Here is a 25,009-nt window from a genome sequence, read left to right as displayed (position 1 = left end):
CTGCCATTTGTCTGCTGTGTGACCTGGGGCAAGTCACTTCACTTCTCTTTGCCTCAGTTACCTCTCTGTAAAATGGAGAATAAGACTGTGAGCCCCACATGGCACAACCTGATTACCTTGTATCTACCCTAGTGCTTAGAGCAGAGCTGGGCAGATAGTAAGTGCTTCAATGATAATAATAATAATAATAATGATAATTATCGTTTTTGTTAAGCACTTACTAAGTGCTTAACAAATACGATAATTATCATTATTATTAAATAAATGGTGGTATTTGTTAAGCGTTTTCTATGTGCTAAACACTGTTCTAAGCGCTGGGGGATACAAGGTGATCAGGTTGTCCCATGTGGGGCTCCCAGTTTTAATCCCCATTTTACAGATGAGGTAACTGAGGCATAGAGAAGTGAAGTGACTTGCCCAAAGTCACACAGCTGGCAAGTGGCGGAGCCAGAATCATGACCCTATTTATTTTGTTAATGAAATGTACATCGCCTTGATTCTATTTAGTTGCCATTGTTTTACGAGATGTTCTTCCCCTTGACTCTATTTATTGCCATCATTCTTGTCTGTCCGTCTCCCCCGATTAGACCGTAAGCCCGTCAAACGGCAGGGACTGTCTCTATCTGTTGCCGACTTGTTCATTCCAAGCGCTTAGTACAGTGCTCTGCACATAGTAAGCGCTCAATAAATATTATTCAATGAATGAATGAATGAACCCGTGACCTCTGACTCTCAAGCCTGGGCTCTTTCCACTGAGCCACACTGCTTCTCTATTACATAGTAAGTGCTTAACAAATATGATAATTATCATTACTATTATTATTTTTGAAGCAATTACCATATGATTGGCACTGCACTAGTTAGATACCACTTAATCAGGTTGGACATAGTCCCTGTCCCACATAGGGCTCCAAGTTTTCATCCCCATTTTACTATTGAGGTAAATGAGACCCAGAAAAGTGAAGTGACTAGCCCACAGTCACGCAGCAGACAAATGGCAGAGTTGGGATTAGCACCCAGATCCTTCTGACTCTTACACTGGGCCTCTAACCGCTAGAACATGCTGCCTCTCTGTTAAACACTTACTATGTGTCAAACACTGTTCTAAGTGCAGGGGTAGATACAAGTTTATCAAATTGGACACAGCCCCATCTCAGTTGGGAGTTCAAAGTCTAAGTAGGAGGGAGTAGATTTGAATCCCCATTTTACAGCTGAGGAAACTGAGGCCCAGAGAAGGCAAGCGACTTGCCCAAGGTCACACAGCAAGCACTTAGAAGAGCCGGGATTAGTTCTCTGACTCCCAGGTCTGTGCTCTTTCCAATAGGCCATGCTGCTTCTCTAGACTGTAAGCTCGATAGGAGCTTGAATCACATATGAGCATTCCAAGTCTCCAGACCCCAGAAGATCCCTCCCAACTGAGTCACATATGTGCACGCCTGTCCTCCAGAACCCAAGAAAATCCTGCAGAATGGGTCATTCGTGAGTCCCCACTGGGCTGTGGCCCAGCTGGCCTGAGCTGGGCTCTCAGGACCAAGCACGAAGTCACGGGCCAGCCCCTGCCCAGTCTGTCAATCCAGTGCTGGGTCACTGCTGCAGAGGGGAAGGAAAAGGAAGGGTACCGGCCCAAGAAGATGATGACGATGATGAGGATTCAGACAGTTTCACAGGTAACTGGGGGAGTTGCGGAGGGTCCGGCCCTGAGAGCAGCACAGCGCCCACCAGCCTGGAGACAGGGGGCTGGAACCGATGACCTCTGGAGGGCTGATTCCTTTCTTCTTTCCACGACCTTGGCAGCACTGCTGCAGAACGAGGACTTGTGCAGGGCAACCCGCATCCAGGCCCCCAGTCAGTCGGCGTCTGGAGCCGAGATTGGCAGTGCCACTCAGCCCGGAGAGCATTTACTCCACCCCGGCCTGACTCCACGCAGCTTCCTCTCTTGGGTTTGAACTGATGCCACCTCTCACGAGCCATTTCCCAACTGTCAGGGTGGGTTGTGGGGCTGCTTAAGTGGTCTGGTTTAAATTAGTCCTCTCAAGCCACCATCCTTGATGATTCAACAAGGAACTGGAAGGGGAAATTAGCAAGTGCTTCCAAACCTCGCAGCTCCCAACCCCGCAGCACTTATGCCCGTATCTGTAAATGTATTTATTCATATTAATGTCTGTCTCCCCCTCTAGATTGTAAATTCGTTGTGGGCAGGCAATGTGCCTACCAGGGCATAGCTGTTAGAGCACAGACCTGGGAGTCAAGGCCATGGGTTCTAATCCCGACTCTGCCACTTGTCTGAGGTGTGATCTTGGGCAAGTCACTTCACTTATCTGGGCCTCAGTTACCTCTTCTGTAAAATGGGGATTGAGACTGTAAGCCCCACGTGGGACAGAGACTGTCCAACTCGATTTGCTTGTATCCACCTCATGCTTAGTATAGTGCCTGGCACACAGTTAGCACTTAACAAATACCACAATTATTATTATTATTACTCTCCTAAGAGCTTAGTACAATGCACTGCACACAGTAAGGGTTCAATAAATACGACTGAATGAAAGAACAAAGATGCTTCTAGAGATGGTGAGGGGTCACCTAGGGCTGGGGTGAGGGGGAGGTCGGTCAGTCCGCCGAGAAATGCTACAGCGATGGCCCCACAAGAGCCCTGGGTGGGGGCAACCAAGCCCTGTGCGCTGATCTCCAGCCTCAGTGTGGTCGGGGCCACAGACTGGCCTATGTCAGAGCAATCCCCATGCCCACAACCCATGCCAAAAGAACATTCATTCATTCAATAGTATTTATTGAGCGCTTACTATGTGCAGAGCACTGTACTAAGCGCATGGAATGTACAAATCGGCAGCAGATAGAGACGGTCCCTGCCCTTTGACGGGCTTACAGTCTAGTCGGGGGAGACGGACACACAAGAACAATAGCAATAAATAGAATCGAGGGGATGAACATCTCATTAAAACAACAGCAAATAAATAGAATTAAGGCGATGTACATTTCATTAACAAAATAAATAGGGTAATGAAAATATATACAGTTGAGAAGACGAGTACAGTGCTGAGGGGAGGGGAAGGGAGAGGGGGAGGAGCAGAGGGAAATGGGGGGAAAAGAGGGTTTAGCTGCGGAGAGGTGAAGGGGGGGTAGAGGGAGCAGAGGGAAAAAGGAGGGAGCTCAGTCTGGGAAGGCCTCTTGGAGGAGGTGAGCTCTAAGTAGGGTTTTGAAGAGGGGAAGAGAATGAGTTTGGCGGAGGTGAGGAGGGAGGGCGTTCCAGGACCGTGGGAGGACGTGGCCCAGGGGTCGACGGCAGGATGGGCGAGAACGGGGACGGTGAGGAGGTGGGCGGCAGAGGAGCGGAGCGTGCGGGGTGGGCGGTGGAAAGAGAGAAGGGAGGAGGGGTAGGAGGGGGCAAGGGGATGGAGAGTGACATGGAACCCTCCATGAGGGGCAGTGTGAGCCAAGAAGCAAATCTGAAGAGATGTATCCTGATAAAGGATTTTCCCATCACAAACAATCAGATGTATTTAATGAGGTCCTATTTTGTGCGGAGCATTCTATTAAAGCGCTTGGGAGAGTACAATAAAACTTCTAACAAACTCTGCCTGCATTCCAAATTGTTTACAGCAGATCCAGGGTGGATGATTTCTGGAATTAGGGTAAACCCGGTAGCTGGTTAGAGGAAGGTGGCAACGGAAGAGAATTGTCTTTAAGGCTTTCATGTGGAAGGGAAGCAGCATGGTGTAGTGGAAAGAGTTCAGGCCTGGGAGTCAGAGGACCTGGGTTCTAATCCTGACTCCACCACTCTGTTGTGTGGGACCTTAGGCAAGTCACTTCACTTCACTGTGCCTCTGTTACCTCAACTGTACAATGGGTAGATTAAATCCTACTCCCTCCTTCTTAGACAGTAAGCCAGTCAATCATATATATTAAGTGCTTACTGTGTGCGGAGCACTGTACTAAGTCCTTGGGAGAGCACAATATAACAAACACATTCCCTGCCCACAGTGAGCTTATAGTCTAGAGGGGGAGACAGACATTAATAGAAATAAATTACAGATATGTAAATGAGTGCTGTGGGGCTGGGAGGGAATTGAATTAAAGAAGCAAGACAGAAGGGAGTGAGAGAAGAGGAAAGAAGGGCTTGCTTAGTCAGGGAAGGTCTTTTGGAGGAGATGTGCCTTCAACAAGGCTCCGAAGAGGGGGAGTGTCATCGTCTGTCAGATATGAGGAGGGAGGGCGTTGCAGGCCAGAGGCAGGATGTGGGTTAGTGGTCATCAGCAAGACATGGACTGTGGGACATGAGGGATAAGGACTGTGTCCAGCCTCATTATCTTGTAATTACCCTCGTGCTTAGTATAGTGCCTGGCACATAGAAAGTGCTTAACAAGTGCCATTTAAATAAAAATGAAAAAGAGACAGGCCCTCTGGAGAAGCAGTTGAAATCCCAGCTCTAATGTGTGATCTTGAGATCCATCCAAACTGTTACTTTGCAGGTCCAAGCGTTTGTCACATCCCGACACAACTCAGCTTCCTCAGTGACCCGCCTCCTGTCTCTTTTCCTTCCAGACCACACTTCACTCTGCTGCCTGGAGTGATTTTCTCAAAAGTCATTCTGCGCACATCTCCCCGCTCCACTTAAACCTCCAGTGATTTCCAAACTCATCACCATCAGTTTCAAGGCCCTCAATCAACACACTTATCCTTGCTTTACTCTCACTACAACCTGGCTTGAGAGGAGTTGAAAGTGAAAGCTCACTGTGCCTCCCTCTCATCTTTCCCACCACTGACCTCTTGCTCACAGCCTGTGTCCTGTCTGGAACCCCCTCCCCCTTCACAGCCGGCAGATCACTGCTCTCCCCACCTTCAAGACCCTTTGGAAATCTCATTTCCAGGTCTCCCTTCCCTTATTAACCTCTCATCTCCCCATCTATTGACCACTTCACTGCTACTTCAGCGCTTTGCTGTCACCAAAGCATTTGGGGCTCTGAGCAGCTGTGTGGAGGGGATGGGTCTCCGAACAGCTCTGTGAAGGGGATGGGTCTCTGAGCAGCTGTGTGATGGGGGTGAGGGGACAGCTGTTCTTTCAAACCTTCTTCCCTTTGCCACTCTTCCCCCTAGCCTAAAGATGAGTCCTCCCTGCCACTACCCACACAGACAGTTCCCACCAACTGTTTTTTCCCCATCCCAAGAAGGTGCAGACCCCCACCCACCTGACACCCCAACTGTTCAGATCCCCACAACACCACAGGGCAGGCCTCAGCTGCTCTGGACTGCACTTCAGAGAATTCACTTCCCAGATGGCCCAGATCTCACTCCACCCCACACCACAGCCCCACTCACGCTTTTCTTCTCTCCCTCCCCAACTCCCTCCTGAGGGCACATCAAGGTGAGGGGAGAGCTTGGAACTATTGCAAATGTTGGGTCCGGGCAGTATGATGGACATCTAGCTGGTCTCACACTTCTAAGGAGATGGAAACACTCTCACCACCATCAATCAGTCAATCATTGGTATTTATTGAGTGCTTACTTTGTACAGAGCACTGGACTAAGCACTTGGGAGAGTATAATATAGCAGAGCTGGTAGACACGTTCCCCTTTTCTATCCCACCCCAAGGAAACAAAGTAGTCCAAGGAGCCTGTCAGATCCCTGGAGAGATCTTCAGGAGAAAAGTCAGTCAGAGATGGGGTCAAGGAGAAGGGCAAGGGGCTATTTTGAGGAACGGTCACGGGAAGGGTGTGTTTGTGTGGTGGCGGGGGGTAGGGAGGGAGGGCAAGAAAAATCCAGTTACCTTTCTGAATCTCCGCCGCCAGGGTCTCCTGCTCGCTGTAGGGAAGGAAGGAGATGAAACTGTGAACATCTGGGTCACAAACAGAAGATAGTAGCCCGAATCCTGACAGTGTGAGCATCTGGGCCACAAACAGGAGAAGACATAGCACAAACCTTGACAACTGTGAGCATCTGGGCAGCAAACAGAAGACACAGCACGAACCTCAACAACTGTGAGGATCTGGGCCACAGACAGGAGAAAACAACAGCACAGACCCTGACGACTTTGAGCACCTGGGCCGCAAACAGGAGAAGACATGGCACAGACCCCAAAAACCGTGAGCGTCTGAGTCACAAACAGGAGAAGACATGGCACGAACCCCCACAGCTGTGAGCATCTGGGCGACAAACAGGAGAAGATACAGCTCCAACTCCACCGACAACCGTGAGCATCTGGGCTCCAAACTGGAGAGGACAACAGCACAAAACCCGACTTCCTGAGCCGCTAGCGTCCTACCACCAGCCACTTGACAGGAAAGTGAGGTCAGAGGCAGAAGCCGTGAGCCTCGTGACCTGAGCGGGCTGTCAGGAACACGTTCCACCAGCCCCTGCTCCCAAAGTGTTCTGGGTCTGGGCAGCAATGGCTCTGCCAGGCAGGGAGCCAAAAGTTACCCACTTGGGGAGGCTCTGGGAGACAGCAGACACTCTAAGGCCACAGAGGTTTCCATCAACCAATTAATCGATCATGTTTATTGAGCACTTACTGTGAGCAGAGCAGAGCACTCAGCGCTTGGGAGAATACAATATAGCAATATAAAATAGTTGGTAAGTCACATTCCTTGCCCACCATGAGCTTACAGTCTAAAGGAGGAGACAGGAGTTAATATAAATGATTAAATGAATAAATTACATTTCAGTGCTGTGGGGCTGAGGGAGGGGTGAATAAAGGCAGCAAATCAGACTCACATGGAAGGGAGAGGGAGAAGAGGAAATGAAGCCTTAGTCAGGGAAGCCCTCTTGGAAGAGATGTGCCTTCAATAAGGCTTTAAAGAAGAGAGTAATTGTCTGTCGGATATGAAGTGGGAGGGCGTTCCAGGACAGAGGCAGGATGTGGACTAGAGGTCGGTGGTGAAATAGACGAGATTGAGGCACAGTGAGTTGGTTGGCATCAGAGGCATGAAGTGTGCAGGCAGGGCTGTAGTAGGAGAGTAGCGAGGTGAGGTAGGAGGGGGCAAGCTGATTGACTGCTTTAAAGTCAGTGGTGAGGAGTTTCTGTCTGATGTGGAGGTAGATGGGCAACTACTGGAGGTTCTTGAGGAGTGGGGAAACATGGCCTGAACGTTTTAATGGAAAAATGATCCAGGCAGCAGGGTGAAGTATAGACTGGAGTGAGGAGAGACAGGAGGCAGGGAGGTTAGCGAGGAGGCTGATGCAGTAATCAAAGCAGAATAGGGTAAATGCTTAGATTATCATGGTTTTACCTTTCCTTGTCTGAAATTTCTCCCTGTAAAACAGAGGCTGTGTGGCCTAGCAGCTGGGAGGCAGGAGACCCGGGTTCTAGTCTTGACCTGCTGTGTGACCTTGGGCAAGTCACTTAGCCTCTTTGGGCCTCAGTGTCTTCATCTGGAAAACTGAACAACTCAATCTTCCCTCCTCAAACCTCTTTTCCATACAATAATAATGAGAATAGTGGTATTTTCTAAGTATTTACTATGTGCCAAGCTCTGGGGTAAACACAAGATAATCAGTTTGTTCCCTGTCCCACAGGGGGTTCACAGTCTAAGGAGGAGGAAGAACAGGTATTTTAACCTCATTTCACAGTAGAGGAAACTGAAGCTCAGAGAAATTAAGTAACTTGCCCAAGGTTGCACCGCCGGGAAGTGGTGGAGCCAAGATTATCACGGGTCTCTCCATTTTCAAAGCCCTTCTGAAATCACGACTCCTCTTGGAGGTCTTTCCTGATTGATAATGATAATAATAACTGCAGTGTTTGTTAAGTCCTTACTAAGTGACAGGCGCTGTTCTAAACTCTAGGGTAGATACAAGCTAATCAAGTTGGACATAGTCCCTATCACTCAAAGGGCTCAGTCTTAATTCCCATTTTCCACATGAGATAAATGAGGCCCAGAGAAATAAAGTGGCTTGCCCAAGGTCACACAGCCGACTAGTGGCGGAGCCAGGATGAGAACCCAGAGCTTCCACCCAGGCCCGTGTGCTCTCCGCTAGACCACACCGCTTCTCTGGACTGTGCCCAATCTGATTAGTTTGTGTCTACCCCAGCACTTAGTACACTGCCTGGCATATAGTAAGTGCCTAACAAATACCATAAAACAAACAAACAAAAATGTCTCGCACCCCAGCTGCTGGCCCCATCCTGGAACCATGCGATTGACCTCTATTTTAAGGTTTAGGGAAGCAAAATCTCTACAGTCGCAGGGCGAGGATTTCGGAGCCAACATGCTCCTGAGTGTTCAGAAGCAAAGACTGGACTACTCTTTGCTCTCTGTCCTCCTCTCCTGGGCCCGGCAGGCCTAGTGGAACAGGCTGGAAATGGGCAGGAAAGGTTTGCCCAGGATTATGGTAATTCCCGGCTGCTCCTGACACCACACAATTCATCGCTGTCTTCCGGTCAAGGTGTGAGTGACTGACACCTTACGTAATCCACACTGACAGCCTGCCGTACATTTTACACATCAAGTCCCCTGTTATGGTCAGGGTGATCCCTGCTCCCATTACGATCCGCAGACTGGCACTGGGAGCTTCTCTGCATTGCTGGGGACCCCTCAAAACTGAGCAGGGCACAGGGTGTCTCAGTGAGCAGGGGACACCCACGGGATGGCACAGGCACGGTGGGATTTGGGGTTTGGGTTTGGAAGGTACAATTTATTAGAGGATTAGAGACAAACAAAGCCTTCATTCCCTCCTCATTCATTCAGTAGTATTTATCGAGTGCTTACTATATGCAGAGCACTATACTAAGCGCATGGAATAGACAATTCGGCAAGAGAAAGAGGCAATCCCTGCCCAATAAGGGGCTCCACTTGCTCATTCATCCAGCTACATGCCATGACCTCAAGGCTCACTTTGATCCAGCTTTCTTGGGTGGGGTGTGTCAATCAGTCAGTCAATCATATTTATTAAGCGCTTACTGCTTGCAAAGCACTCGCGACCTAGTGGATAGAGCACAGGCCTGAGAGTCAGAGGAACTTGGGTTCTAACCCCGGTTCTGCCACTTGTAAATTAATAAATAATTATCATGGTATTTGTTAAGCACCTACTATATGCCAAGCACTGTTCTAAGCACTGGGGTAGATACAAGGTAATCAGGTTGTTCCACATGGGGCTCAATGTCTTAATCTCCATTTTACAGACGAGGTAACTGAGGCTCAGAGAAGCAAAGTGACTTACCCAAGGTCACACAGCGGACAAGTGGCGGAGCCGGGATTAGAACTCAAGTCCTCTGATTCCCAACCCCTTGCTGTTGCCACTAGCCACGCAGCTTCTCAACACTTGTCTGCTGAGACAAGTGCCTGGTACTTAGTAAGGACTTAACAAATACCATAAAAACAAATACCATAAAAAAGGAGGAGGGGGAGAAGAGAAGGAGGAGAAGGAGGAGAAGGAGGAGAAAGAGGAGGAAGAAAAAGAGGAGGAGGAAAAAGAGGAGGAGAAGGAGAAATAAACATGATAAAAATAATAGGAATAATAATTTTGGCAATTGTTAAGCACTTACTACATGCCAACCGCTGTACGAAGCGCTGAGCTAGTTATAGGATAAGCAGGTCCCACTTGAAGCTCACAGAGTAAGAAGGAGAATGACTTATTGAATCCCCATTTTGCCAATGAGGGAAATAAGGCACAGAGAAGTTCGGTGACTGCCCAGAGGTCCCAGAACCCAGGTCATTAGGTCACACTGCTTCCTCCCAGGAGGAGGAAGAGGAAGAGGAGGTGGAACGGTCCCCTTGTTTTGCTTCCCAGAAGCGCTAGCCTCTCAGGGTACAGTGGCTAAGAATCGAAACTAAATCTCCATTCCCAGAATCTTTCCCACAGTATGCTGAAATGGTGATTTCAAAAGCAGATAAAATTCTCCAGACACATCCTCCCCCAGGGCAAGAAGGTTTTTCCAATCACTGTTAATTTCACCGTACAATTGTCCAGTCCCCACGATGATGTAAATCCTGTGCAGAAAATAATCTGTCAACCAAAACATATTTCACTCAAATTCTGCATGATCCTTTCCTAATTACATTAAAAATTAAGGGCAAACAAAAAAGGGATTGCTTATAAAAGGATTGTAGTATCACAGCGTTTCCGTGCCAGCAGACACCCTATCAGTCAAGTGCACAGCGCAATTATAAATAAAATACAGTGTGTGCTGAAAGTGAGTCAATTTTATTCCTTACATTTAAATGCTCTTGAATACGGAGTGAATTAAGCAAATGTTTAATAAACCATACCATTTCTCTGGCAACAAAAAATCAATCCAAGAATCATGTGTCATATTTAGAGGAGTCATGGCATGGGCGATAAGTGAATTGTGAATATAATGGTCACGTGCTGTAAGCCTCTTTAGAAACCAAAGTCTAGATGATGACCGTGGTGGTGCTGAGTCAGCATTTACAATGTGTTGAGCGCTGCGCTGAACCTGGGGCAGATAGAACAACATCCGATCAGATACCCCATCCTAAACAGAGTGGCTTAGGGGGGAGAGCACGGACTTGGAAGTCAGAGGTCATGGGTTCTAATCCCAGCTCCGCTATTTATCTGCTATGTGACCTTGGGCAAGACACTTCACTTCTCTGTGCCTCAGTTCCCTCGTCTGTAAAATGGGGATTAATAATATTAATGTTGGTATTTGTTAAGTGCTTACTATGTGTAGAGCACTGTTCTAGGCCCTGGGATATATACAGGGTAATCAGGTTGTCCCATGGGAGGCTCACAGTTTTAATCGCCATTTTACAGATGAGGTAACTGAGGCACGGAGAAATTAAGTGACTTGCCCACAGTCACGCAGCTGACAAGTGGTGGAGCTGGGATTCAAACCCAATGACCTCTGACTCCCAAGCCCGGGCTCTTTCCACTGAGCCACGCTGCTTCCCAAGGAACGCACCCACTGTGGGGCGCATTAAGACTGGGATTAAGATTAAGACTGGGAGTCCCACGAGGGACAACCTGATTGCCTTGTATCTACCCCAGCGCTTAGAACAGTGCTTGGTAGATAGTAAGTGCTTAACAAATACCATTATCATTATTATTATTATTAATCGTAATGGGGTTCCCAATCACAGAGGGAGGAGAAGTAGGTTTTTTGCCCCCATTTTACAGATGGGGAAACAGAGGTCCCATCAGAGGGCAAGCTCCTTGTGGGCTGGGAACATGTCACTTCTTAACTCTGTGCTTCCCTAAACTGCCACTACTACTGAGAGGTGAAACGACTTGCCCCAAGTCATTCAGAACTTTTTACAGAAATCCACAGAACCTAGTGTGTGGCCCCAGAGGGCTCCTAATAATAATAATAATAATTGTGGTATTTGTTAAGTGCTTAGGCCTTCTCAGACTAAACTCCACTTTTCCTCATCTCCCACTCCCTTCTTTGTCACCCTAACTTGCTCCCTTTACTCTCACACACACCCCCAGCCCCACAACGCATATGTATATCTGTATTTTTTATTTATTTGTATCGATGTCCATCTCCCCTTCTCTAGACTGTGAGCTCGTTGCAGGCAGGGATTGTCGCTGTTGTATTGTTCTTTCCCAGCACACATTTTACAATCCCCAATTTACAGATGAGTTAAATGAGGTGCAGATGACTATCAACCACCGAAGGAAACAAGGCTTCAAGGCTCTCCATCCCCTGGCCCCCTCCTACCTCACCTCCCTCTCTCTTTCTACTGCCCACCCTGCACGTTCCGCTCCTCTGCCGCTCACCTCCTCACCATCCCCCCTTCACACCCATCCCGCCGTTGACCTCTGGCCCACGTCCTACCACTGTCCTGGAATGCCCTCCTTCCTCATCTCCGCCAAACTGTCTTCCCCTCTTCAATGCCCTACTGAGAGCTCACCTCCTCCAAGAGGCCTTCCCACACTGAGCTTCCCCTTTTCCCTCTGCTCCCTCTCTGCTCCCCCTCCGCCCTCTGCTCCCTCCCCCTTCCCCCCTACGCCTCCCCTCAGCTAAGCCCCCTTTCCCTCTGCTCTGCCTCCTTTTCCTCTCCCCTCAGCTCTGTGCTCATTTGTATATATTTTTATTACCCTATTTTTTTGTTAATGAGGTGTACATCCCCTTGATTCTATTTATCATGATTATCTTGTCTTGTTTTTGTCCATCTGTCTCCCCCAATTAGACAGTAAGTCCGTCATTGGGCAGGGATTGTCTGTATCTGCTGCCGAATTGTACATTCGAAGTGCTTAGTAGAGTGCTCTGCACATAGTAAGCGCTCAATAAATACTATTGAATGAATGAAGGCGACTGTGGCCCAGAGTAGTGAAGTGACTCACCCAAAGTCACACAGCAGACAAGTGGCAGAGCTCCTGGCTCCCACTCTAGGCTCAGGATGCCATCTTCGAGCCGTGGGACTTTGTGGCGGGCTCCGAGGGGGAGGGAGGCTGGGCGCTGATGTGAAAATTACTGGACAGACGGGGAGGTGCCCAGTGCCATTTTTCTGTTGGACAGGGGACAGACTGAGCTGGGCCTCAGGGGAACAACTGCACCCAGTAGCCCCAGGTTTCTTTGCAATAGTCCCCTCCCCTCCCCCTCAGTTGGATCCATGGGCCCCCAGGGCTGGAGGGAGTGTTCTGTGTGTGAATCGGTCTGGGGGAGACAGGAGTCAGGGCTCTGGGGGTGGGGAGGGGGCTCCGCAAGTGCTCGGCCACCCTTCAGTGGAGCCACTTACTTCCTGCTGAAGGAGCTTCAGGTTCTTTCCGCCTTTTCCTTGTTGGGCTCCACGAGAGCAGCGTGGGGCTCTAAGAAAAGACTCTTGGTGCTTTGAAACACATCACCCCTCGACCCTGAACATTTTCAGAATCAGTCTCCGGCCCAAGGGGCACAATTTTAATGCAAGAGGCTTGGCCCATCTCGTTAATTTCCTCAGCTAAAATTTAGCCCTCGGCCCGAGCTACAGCCCTGGCCCGATTTTCATGCCAAACTAAAAATAGAAGCTGCCTTGGAAAGCTTTCTTCATGGTGAGCATGTGTATAAGTGTGCAGGAGGTTTGTCAGTGTGTGCACACGTGGGCAAGGGCGTGTGTGTGCATGTATGGGTGCGGGGTGCGTACGAATGCTTGTGCTTGTGTACAGTGGGAGTGAAGGGCGTTTCTGTCAGCGGCCAACATGTCAGCCCTTTAAGACCGGGAGTTCCTATGTCCCCAAAACCTAGAGATGTGGCCCAAGGAAACAGGAAGAGAACAACACACAAAAAAAATTGCTGAAAGGTAAATCTCTCAGTGGTCAGATATGGCCATCGACTGAGAAATCAGGGAGCATCAGGGTGAGCCAAGCTTCCAGCGAACACTGGAATTTGGTTTTCACTAACTGATAGAAAACCATGGTGGGCACAGAATATGTATGACTTCTCGGTTGTGGTCAAGGGGCATGGGTGGTATTAGTCAGAAGTGCTCCCACCCTACACCCTGTCCCCACTCAACTACTTTCACAACAAAAGGACATCTTCTTGTAGTAATAAAAATAATAGTACCAGTAACATAAGAAGTCGCTTGGTCTAGTGGTAAAAGGAGGGGCCTGGGAGTTAGAAGGCCCCGGGTTCTAATCCCGACTCTGCCTCTTATCTGCTGTGAGATCTTGGGCAATATTACCTCTCCTCTCTGTGCCTCAGTTTCCCTTGGTAAAATAGGGATTAAAACTGTGACCCCCCCATGTGAGACAGGGACTGTGTCCAACCAGATTAGCTTGTTTCTAACCCGGCGCTTAGAACAGTGCCTGGAACATAGTAAGCGCTTAAGAAATACCACTATTATTATTATTATTATTATTTCTTAAGCTCTCTCTGTTGCCAAGTACAGTAGATACAAGATCATTCATTCAGCCACAGTCCCTGTCCCTGTCCCAGAGTAGGCTCACAGTTTAAATAGTCGGAAGAGCAGGTTTTGAATCTCTGTTTTGTAGATGAGGGAAGAGAGGATGAGAGGGAAGAGAGGATGAGACAAGTGAAAAGTAACATGGCTTAATGGGAAGAGCACGGGCCTGGGAGTCAGAAAGACCTGGGTTCTAATCCCCACTCTTCCACTTATTGGCTCTGTGACTTTGGGCAAATCACTTCACTTCTCTGTGCCTCAGTTACCTCATCTCTAAAATGGGGATTGAATCTATAAGCTCCATGTGGGACAAGGACCGTGTCCAGCTCAATTTGCTTATATCCGCCTCAGTGTTTAGTACAGTGACTGGCGCATAGTAAATGCTTAACAAATACCACAGTTATTATCATTATTATTATTATTAAGCAACTTGCCTAAGGTCACACCGCAAGCAGGTGGTAGGGCTAGGATAAGAACCTAGACTCTAAGACTCTCAGGCTTAGGCTCTTTCTGCTAGGCGATGTTGTTTTTGCAGATCACCATATTGAAAATGGTGGGGGGGGGGGGAAGAGGAAGAAAGGGGGAAAAGGAGGACAAGAAGGAGGGAAAGAGAGAGGGAGAAAGGAGGGAGAGAGTGGGCAGAGAGAGAACAGAGAGAAAAAGAGAGAGAGAGAGGCATGGGAACTCCCAGGACTGTGGGCAAGGACAGAGAGGATTTGCCAGATCTCGGGGAAGGAGCCTGGAGAGGTGACTTGGACTGAGAAGCTGAGGAGGCTGAAGGGCGCGGAAGAGACTAGTCGTTCCCTGATGTTAGAAGTAGAAGCCAGAGCTGTAACGAGCCACAGTGGGGTGGTGAAAGACCCGCCCTTTTGCCTGCCCCTGGTGAGAAATTTTTAATGGTGAGAAACTGGTAAAATCCCCGGCTCCTCTCATTCAGAATGAGAATGCCAATCTGGACACAAGCTTGTTTGTTTGGTTTTTTAAATGGTATTTGTTAAATGTTTACTATGTGCGAGGCACTGTACTAAGCATTGGGGTAGATACAAGATAATCAAGTTGGACACGGTCCATGGCCCACAGTCTTAATCCCCATTTTACTGAAGAGGTAACTGAGGCCCAGTGAAGAGATGAGACATGCCCAGAGTCTCCCAGCAGACAAGTGGCAGATTTGGAATTAGTCCTTCTGACTCCCAAGCCTGTGCTCTATCCACTAGGTCATGCTGCTTCCAGCTGCCTCCCCTGCCTGTTCCCTTTAATAATAACAATAATAATGTTACTATGTGTCAGACATTGTACTAAGTGCTGGGGTAGATACAAGCAAATCTGTTGGACACAGTCCCTGTCCCTTGTGAGGCTCATAATCTCAATTCCCATTTTCCAGTTGAGGTAACGAGGCCCTGAGAAGTGAAGTGACTTTTTCAAGGTCACACAACAGACAAGTGGTGGAGCAGGGATTAGAACTCATCACCTTCTGATTCCCAGGCCCGTTCTCTATCCACTACAACACAGTGCTTCTAGCTTTCCCTCTTCTTGGTGATGCACACTTCCCCTCTGTTGGTCCCCCCACCCATAGAGAACTCCCCACCACTCAGATTGCAGTCCCCATCCTTGCCTCCTCCTCCTCTTTTTTTCAAGGTACTTGTCAATCGCTTACTATGTGCTAGGTCCTGGACTGAGTTGGGTAGAAACAAGATAATCAGGTTGGACAGAGTCCCTGTCCCACATAGGGTTCACAGTCTATGTGTCACAGAGAAGGATTTAATCCCCATTTTACAGATAAGGGAACTGAGGCACGGAAAAATGAAGTGACTTGTCCAAGGTCTCAGAGCAGGCAAGTGGCAAAGTCAGGATTAGAACTCAGGGCCTCTGACTCCCAGGCCTGCAGTCTTCTACTGGGCCATGCTGCTTCTCCTCCTCATCTCTTAGTGCCTCCCCTTTTCTCCTGGCCCCGCCATTTACCTCTGCTTCAGTGGAAAATTCCAAAATCCTACACGTTTCCTTCACTGGGAGCCCCATGTGGGGCAGGGACTGTGTCTGAACTGACAAATTTGTATCTACCTCAGCGCTTAGAACAGTGCTTGACCCAGAGTAAGCACTTAACAAAGGTCAAAATTATTATTAATTATAATTTTTTTATATTAATGTCTGCCTCCCCCTCTAGGTTGTAAGCTCCTTGTGGGCAGGGAAAGTGCCTACCAAATCTACTATCAGTCAGTGGTATTTGTTGAGTGCTTACATGTGCAGAGCATTATACTTAGCGATTGGGAGAGTACTTATGGTTATATTGAACTCTCCCAAGTGTTTAGTACAGTGCTCAGCACACAATAAGTGCTCAATAAATATGACTGAGAGACGGATTGATCGATGGTTCATTCCTTCCCTGTGTTCCCTTGGCTTCTAATAACGATGGTATTTGTTAAGCGCTTACTATGTGCCAGACACTGTACTAAGCGCCACCCCCACCTTCCCCACGGCCTGCATTGTGGGCTGATGTGGCCGGAACGCAAGGGGCGTGGGCCTCTCATCTGCAGAAATGAGACCGGGTGCCTGAGACCCTGTCCCATCTGCTATAGAGTCTCACAGTCTGACTCAAACCCAGACAAGAAACGAAAGCAGCTCCCACCGCCCGGCCGACGGCAATTGACCACATTCCCAGGGTTTGCGTGGCTGCCGGTCTCCAGGGGGGAAACCTGAAGGTGGGGTTGGGTGGGGCGTCACAGCCAAGAGGCATAAACTCCCAGCGAGGACCGGGGCAAAACCCCAGCTGGAATCTAAACCAAGTCCTTCACACTGCTGTGGCCGGGCAGTTCGATCCCGGCCAAGTTCCCGACAGGACAGAGAGGGATTTGGGAAGGCCGTGGGCCGGGGTCATTCTCGGGAAGGGGACAACTGTAGGACCGCAGCAGGCCGCCGGGCCTGGGGTCTGATGTCCGCTCCTGTCAAGGGCGGCGGCGAGGCCAAAGCTTCTGGACGGGGACCCCGGGCAGAGCGGTTGATTCTGGTACCAGTGGCTGGCCCAGGACAGCATGGTATAATGGATAGAGCACAGGCCTGGAGACAGAAGGTCATGGGTTTCTAATAATAATAATAATAATAATGTTGGTATTTGTTCCCGGTGTTGCCACTTATCTGCTAAGTGACCTTGGGTAAGTCCCTTCACTTCTCTAGACCTCAGTTCCCTCATCCTTAAAATGGGGATTGAGACTCTGAGCCCCATATGGGTTCACACCAGATTTGTTCACACCAGACTGTGTTCACACGAGATTTGTTGTATCCACCCCAGCACTTAGTACAGTGCCTGGCATAGAGTAAGCGCTTAACAAATACCATTATTATTATTACTATTATCCCTGCCCATCGTCTTCCCGCCGGAGCCCAGGCGCAACAACTGAGGAGGTGGGCAGAGACGCCGAATGTGGCCTAGTGGACATGAAGGTGCATCTCATGAAAGCCCCGCTGACGTGGTATTTTCTAAGAACCCACTCTGTGTCGGGCTCTGTTCTAAGATCTGGGGTAGATACAGCCAAATCGGGTTGGATACAGTCCCTGACCCCCACAGGGCTCACACTCTTAATCCACATTTTACAGTTGAGGGAACTAAGGCACAGAGAAGTAAAGTGATTTGCCAAGGTCACCCAGCAGACATATGGTGGAGCCGGAATTAGAACCCAGGCCCTCTGACTCTCAAGCCCAGGCTCTATCCATTAGGTCACACTACTTCCCTTGGGATTTTCATTGTTGAATAATCACTTGGCTAATAGAACTGTCTCCCTGCCTCCATGACTGCCTGCCTGTCATTCACATCACAAATCAATCAATTGTATTTACTGAGGGTTTATTATGTGCCAAGCGCTGTACTAAGCAGTTGGGAGAGTCCACATACAACAGAATTAGCAGACATGTTCCCTGCCCATAACGAGCTTCCAGTCTAGAGGATTGAAGTCAGGGCCTGGGTAGCCCCAGAGTAGAAACATGCTGGAGCCAGTTTACGCTAGGGAAAATCCTGCTCTCCGTGGTTTTTGACCATTTCTCCTAGATCCCCTGATAGTTTGCTTCTGGTTGTCCAATCTATCAATCAATGAATCGTATTTATTGAGCACTAGCTGTGTGCTAAGCACTGTACTACTACTACTACTACTAATAATAATAATAATAACGATAATCTTGGTATTTGTTAAGCACTTACTATGTGCAGAGCACTGTTCGAAGCACTGGGGTAGATACAGGGTAATCAGGTTGTCCCACAAGAGGCTCACAGTCTTAATCCCCATTTTACAGATGAGGGAACTGAGGCACAGAGAAGTTAAGTGACTTGCCCACAGTCACACAGCTGACAAGTGGCAGAGCCGGGATTCGAACCCATGACCTCTGACTCTCATGCCCATGCTCTTTCCACTGAGCCACGCTGCTTCTCCAAAGCACTTGGGAGGGTACACTGTAACAGAGATAGAGCATGGGCCTGGGAGTCAGAAGGACCTGGGTTCTAAACTCAGTTCTCTTATCTGTCAAGTAAGAATTATTATTATTAATAATAATAATAATGGAATTTTTAAAGTACTTACTATGTGTCAGGCACTGTACTAAGCACTGGGGTGGTTACAAGCAAATTGGGTTGGACACAGTCCCTGTCCCAAGTGGGACTCAAAGTCTCAATCTCCATTTTACAGATGAGGTAACTGAATCACAGAGAAGTGAAGTGACTTGCCTCAGGTCACAAAGCAGAGAAGTGGCAGAGCCGGGATTAGAACCTATGATCTTGTGGCTCCCAGGCCCATCTTCTATCCACTAAGCCATGCCGCTTCTCCAATTAAGACTGTAGACACAGTCCCTGTGTCCAACCCACTTTGCTTGTATCTACTCCAGCCCTTAGTACAGTGCTGGGTACATGGTAAGTGCTTAATAAATACCACAGTTATTATTATTAATTCATTCAATCATATTTATTAAGCACTTACTGTGTGCAGAACACTGTACTAAGTCCTTGGGAAAGTACAAGGCAACAAAAAAGAGTGACAATCCTTGTCCACAATGAGCCCACAGTCCAGAGGGCCAAAGAACGCACTACCTGATTTTCTCCAGAAAGAGCATTCGCGGCACAGGTAGAAAATTGCTCCGCTCCTGTAGCCTGGCCAAAGCCGGACAAACCCTGTAAAGGGCAGAGATGGGCAGAGATCTTGTCCTTATCTCGGAACTTCGGATGCGGAAAGCTCTCAAACCGTTAGCAGTTTTGTGAGCATTATTATGCCTAAAAGCAAAATTAACTGTGGGCCACCTCATGGTCTAAGTAGAAGGAGTGAGGACTTGATCCCCATTTTAAAGAGGAGGAAATTGAGGAGCAGAGAGGGTCAGGGGCTGGCCTATGGTCACCCAGCAGGCCAGGGGCAGAGTCGAAAACGGGACCCAGATCTCCCGGCTCCCAGCCCCGTGTTCTTCCACTGGGGCCCCACCAGGCTCTGCTATTCCTCGACACACACACCGCCCCCCAAACCTCCTCCCTCCACGAAGCTCAAGTCAGGCCCCTAAACGGCACTCACCACAGAATCGGGTGGGCTGATCAACCGCAAGCAAATACATTTAATTAAGAAGCCATTAGTCAGGAAATTGTTTTGATTGCAGATTATCAGGAGGAAGTGGGTGCTATATTTAGCCGCCCCTAAGTTCAGCAGAACCAGAGCGCTGATTTCAGTGGAATCTGAAACAGTGGGGGAGAAGTGGGAGGGAGGCAGGGGGCATGGCGCAAACCCAGGAAGCGGGGCCTGGCTTCTCTTGGGGTGCCCCAGGCGCAAGAAAGGATGGGTTTGATTCTGCCCGACCCAGGAGCAGTGGAGGGGCACTGGGCACCAGCTGGCCTGACCAGCCTCCGATCGATTACCCACCCAAGTGGACGACTGAGTGGAATTTTTCAAGTTGTGTCATTCATGTGCCCAGACAATGTGTCGTTCAATTATATTTTTTTTTACGGTATTTGTTAAGCAACACCACGGACACATCTCTCCCGGAACCCTTTGGGTCGAAGACAACTCGACGGCATACGACAACAGCAATTTGTTAAGCACTTATTACATGCCAGGCACTGTACTAAACACTGGGGTAGATACAAGCTAATTGTAGTCATTCACTCAAACGCATTTATTGAGCACTTACTGTGTGCAAAGCACTGTACTAAGTGTTTAGCTCTGTACGAAGCGCTTAGCAGTGTGCTAATTGTATCTGTTCCAGGTATTGTTAAGTGCTTACTATGTGTACTGTAATAATAATAATGTTGGCATTTGTTAAGCACTTACTATGTGCAAAGCACTGTTCTAAGCACGGGGGGGGGGATACAAGGTGATCAGGTTGTCCCACGTGGGGCTCACAGTCTTCATCCCCATTTTACAGATGAGGGAACTGAGGCACAGAGAAGTCAAGTGACTTACCCAAAGTCACACAACAGACGGGTGGCGGAGCCGGAATTTGAACCCATGACCTCTGACTCCCCAGCCCATGCTCTTTCCAGTGAGCCACTAAAGCCAGTCAGATTGAACACAATCCTTGTCCCTCTCCCCTTAGGGGCTGGGATGGGAGAAGAGCAAAGAGAGCAAATCCCGGGGATGGAGAGGTAGGGACATTCCGAGGGATAGGGTCAAGTCAAGCCTCCTGTCTGTCCTGGCAAGGAAGGGGTCACTGGGCTCGCATGCCCCCCAGACTAGAAGCTGCTCGAGGGCAAGGATCACATGTATGAACTATCATCCTCTCCCAAGCACTCAGCATAGTGTCCGGCACCCAGTAAGCGCCCAGTCAATACCACAGACTGATTGATCGCTCGACCGCCCTTCTGGCCCAGCCCTTCTAGTTCCTGATAGCAGCAATGGGGTCCAGAAAGGAGGGGCCTCACCTTTCGGGGGTCGGGGGTGTGTGGGCTCTTCCTCCGTTCTGCGACTGGGAGGAAATGTCACCGGCTTCAAAGATGTCAGCATCGAGAGCTGCTCCCACCACAGAGGGAAGAGGGCTCCGTGTGAGGGGAAACCACCCGGGAATCTCCCGGCTTTTCACTGCCTGCCGGGACTGGGCCAGGCTCCTCCCAGATGGGCCTCGGGACAGTCAGCCAGTCAGCCAGTGAGTCAGTCGTATTTATTGAGTGCTTACTGTGTGCAGAACACTGTACTAAGCCCTTGGGAGAGTACAGTGTAACAATATAACAGACACATTCCCTGCCCACAGCAAGCTTACAGTCTAGAGGGACAACTCAGATCGATCCGGCCTGGCCTGCCTCCAGCCAGATAAGAGGAGGGCAGTGAGCAGATGCAGAAAGTGCAGAGAGTCATGCCAAAACCCCAAGCTGCCTGGGTTCTCTGACCTTGTGAAATCGTGTTTGGGGTTTTTTTTAATGGCATTTTTAAATCACTTATTATGTGCTGTGCACTGTACTAAGCGCTGGGGCAGGTACAGGATAATCGGGTCAGTTCATGTAATAATAGCAGCGTGGCTCAGTGGAAAGAGCACGGGCTTGGGAGTCAGAGGTCTTGAGTTCGAATCCAGGCTCTGCCACTTGTCAGCTGTGTGACTGTGGGCAAGTCACTTCACTTCTCTGTGCCTCAGTTAGCTCATCTGTAAAATGGGGATTAACTGTGAGCCTCACGTGGGACAACCTGATTACCCTGTACCTACCCCAGCGCTTAGAACAGTGCTCTGCACATAGTAAGCGCTTAACAAATACCAACATTATTATTATTATAATAATAAAAATAGCATTTGCTAAACACATACTGTGTTCCAGGCACTGTACTAAGCGCTGGGGTGGTTACAACAAATCGGGTTGGGCACAGTCCCTGTCCCACATGGGGGTTCACAGTCTTCATTACCATTTTACAGGGAAAGTAACTGGGGCCCAAAGAAATGAAGTGATTTGCCGAAGGTCAGACAGGAGACAAGTGGTGGAGCTGGGATTAGAACCCCGGTCCTTCTTACGCCCAGGTTCCAGGTTCTAGCCACTAGGCCATGCTAAGGCATTAGAGTTGACATGTATTAGATGCTCACTATATGTCAGGCACTTCATTAACTGCTGGGATGGATATAGGATAATCTGAGAAGATCCACAAGATTCATATTCTCTGAGGGAGAGAGAGCAAGGACCTTATTCCCATTTTACAGAGAGGAAACTGAGGCCCAGAGAGGAAAGAGACCCCTCCCATCTCCCCGGGCCAGCTCACCCTCCCACAGCTGGACAGTCAACCCCAGCCCCATGGCTCTCGATCGAGAGCTCCACACCCCTCGTCCAACCCCGCCACAGAAGAAATGCCAGGTCACCCGATTAAGCTATGACCTCTTTCAGGACAAAAGGTCGTCGATTCGGGAGGCTGTCCGGGTTGGGGGAGCGGTGGAGCGTGTTCAGAGCCGAAGGTGCCCTCACCCCCCCAAAACACCCCCCCAGCCAGCTGCGTCCTCCCGTCTTCAAGCTCTACCACAGTTTTCATATGACAAAGCCCGAACCCAGGCAAAACAACAATTGGCTTCCCCTCCGAGGTGGAGATGAGATGGGATTTAGCCTGGATCTTCTCGGTCCGTTGGAGGACCAAGTCTCCACCCATCTCCAGCCCCCCTTCATCTGCTTATTGTCTCTCTCCTCACCCACCGCTGGTTTTAAAAGCCACCTCAGTCTCACCTGTTGAGGGGAAAGGGTGTCAGGAGCATTGAGTAACATAGTACACCGTGACACAGTAAACTTGGGGTCTAATCTCGGCTCCAGAGCATGTCTGCTGGGAGACCTTGGGTAGGTAGCTTAACTTCTCTGGCCCTCAGTTTCCTCATCCGTAAAATGAGGATTCAATACCTGTTATCCTTCCCCTTTAGACCGTAAGCCACAAATGGAACAGGGACAATATATGCTGTTGTTTTTTATTCCTATGGTATTTGTTAAATGCTTACTATGTTCCAGGCACTGTACTAGGGGCTGGGGTACATACATTCATTCATCACCTGAGCGTCTGCCCGGGAGCCCACCTCAGCACTGCCCTGAGCGTGTGAGTCGGAGCGTGTGTCTGAGCCTCAATCTTATTTATTGAGCACTTAGCGTATGCGGAACACTTTACTAAGCACTTGTAAAGCACAGTTCAGCAACAAAGAGAGACAATCCCTGTCCACCAAGGGCTCACAGTCTAGAAGGGGGAGATAGACGTCAAAACAAGTAAACAGGCATTAATATGAATAAATAAAATTATAGAAATGTACCTATATGCACAAGTGCTGTGGGGTGGGGAGGGAGGGTAGAGAAGCAGCGTGGCTCAGTGGAAAGAGCATGGGCTTTGGAGTCAGGGCTCATGAGTTCGAATCCCAGCTCTGCCACTCGTCGGCTGTGTGACTGTGGGCAAGTCACTTAACTTCTCTGTGCCTCAGTTCCCTCATCTGTAAAATGGGGATTAAGACTGTGAGCCCCACGTGGGACAACCTGATTCCCCATGTCTACCCCAGTGCTTAGAACAGTGCTCTGCACATAGTAAGCGCTTAACAAATACCAACATTATTATTAGGGTAGAGCAAAGGGAGTGAGTCAGGGCGATGGGGAGGGGAGGGGGAGCTGAGGAAAGGGGGGGGGCTTAGTCTGGAAAGGCCTCCTGGAGGAGGGGAGCTTTCAGTAGCACTTTGACAGGGAGAAGCTAATCAGATTGGACACAGTCCATGTCCCACCATGAGAGGGTCACAGTCTTAGTCCCCATTTTCCAGATGAGGGAACTGAGGTTGAGAGAAGTGAAGTAACTTGCCCGAAGGCACACAGCTGGCAAGTGGCAAAGTCAGGATTAGAATCCATGATTGTACTGTATCTGTCCCCGTGCTTGGCAGAGAGTAAGGGCCTTGCAAATTCCACCGTTCCTTTATACATGATTACGAACTGGTCGGGCATGTATGTGCCCTGTGTTTCTTGGTGCCCAGAGGGATGGTCTGGTCTGTGGATTCAGAGGAGGTTCAATGTTCGTGTGGAAGCGAGGGGTTTCCGCCCGGCCCCACCACGGTCCTCTCCAGTCAGAGGGCATGCGGCACCTACATCATGCGACCAACAGACAAGGCATTCCTGGGCACCGGATAGCTGGTGTCCTGGGGCATGATGGTGCCATCTACCCAATGGTAACTGCCAGGCACCCAGGCCTCTCCCAGTAGTTCTGCCCATCAGGGTCCGAATCCCCCGGACCCTCCCCACCCTCACCCACCGAGCATGAGGGCCGAGCAGGAGGGACTTACGTGGTAGAGCGGCACGGTGTGGCTCTCAGCCGGGGCAAAGCCACCGCCGTCCTGCTGCCCCGGGTCCGTCCGGGCTGTCCCGCTGCTGGTCAGCAGGGTCGGGCTGAGGGGCCGGGGTGGGCTGGTGAGCCCCCTGCCCTTTTTCCTGGACCTCCGGCCTCCCACGTCTCTCTTGCCATCTTTCTGCATGGCGGCCTCCTCCTGGATCACCAAGATCTTGTCGTCGCTCAGGTAGTGCAGGAGCGCATTCTCGGAGTCAGTTGGTGGAGGAGGGAGGGGAGAGAGAAACGTGAAGAAGGCAGATACCCAGGCCCAAGGGGCCCACACGGCTCGGGCGCAGGCTCAGACACACGCTCCGACTCACACGCTCAGGGCAGTGCTGAGGTGGGCTCCCGGGCAGGCGCTCAGGCGAGCATGCACGTAGACAGACAAGCAGACAGACAGGCAGCCAGACGGCTTCGTGGGCAGAAGCGCAGGCGGGCCCCGGGAGCTGAGACGAGGCCCTGTTTCCTGCAAAGGCTCAGGCGGGAGGACTCTGCCGTCCGTCCCCCGCCCCGGAGACCACAAGCGCAGCGGCAGCAGCTCCGCAGAGTGTCATCCTCAGAACGTGCCGACCGAGAAGTGAAACTCAGACCCTATCTCTGGGTCGGCTGCTCTCTGGCCCCGAAGAGCTCCCCCCCCGTTGGACGCAACCAGAGCGGCCTGGTGGGAAGAGCCCAGGCCTGGCGGTCAGAGGACCTGGGCTCTCATCTTGCTTGCTGTGTGACCTTGGGCGAGTCACTTCGCTTCTCCGGGCCTCATTTCCCTTGACTGTAAAACGAAGATTCAATATCTGTTCTTCTCCTACTCAGATTGTGAGCCCCACGTAGTCCAAGGTCTGTATTTGGTCTGACTCACTTGTATCTCTCCCCAGAGCTTAGAACAGTGTTTGGCTTCAGCTACCACTTCTATGTACCCAAATCTACATCTTCAGCCCCGATCGCTCTCTCCCTCTCTGCAGTCTTGCATTTCC

General features: G+C 49.8%; 1 protein-coding gene across 2 annotated transcripts in view; it reads right to left on the bottom strand.

The window, feature by feature from the left end:
• The window catches only part of LOC100681081 (connector enhancer of kinase suppressor of ras 2-like), a 72,523-nt gene extending 47,791 nt beyond the window's left edge, over window positions 1–24,732 (bottom strand). For both annotated transcript variants that reach the window (XM_029067725.2, XM_029067726.2), the window contains exons 1-2: window positions 23,998–24,732; window positions 5,781–5,815 (exon numbers count right to left, since the gene is read on the bottom strand). In XM_029067725.2, coding sequence (XP_028923558.2) covers window positions 5,781–5,815; window positions 23,998–24,186 — 224 coding nt within the window. In that variant the 5' untranslated portion in view covers window positions 24,187–24,732. The remainder of the gene's footprint in view (window positions 1–5,780; window positions 5,816–23,997) is intronic.
• Window positions 24,733–25,009: the final 277 nt, after the last annotated feature.

The sequence above is a fragment of the Ornithorhynchus anatinus genome, chromosome 6 (genome assembly GCF_004115215.2).
Source record: "Ornithorhynchus anatinus isolate Pmale09 chromosome 6, mOrnAna1.pri.v4, whole genome shotgun sequence".
Lineage (NCBI taxonomy): Eukaryota > Metazoa > Chordata > Mammalia > Monotremata > Ornithorhynchidae > Ornithorhynchus > Ornithorhynchus anatinus.
Note: the sequence above shows the minus strand (reverse complement) of the source record. Positions and strands in the feature narration are given on the sequence as shown.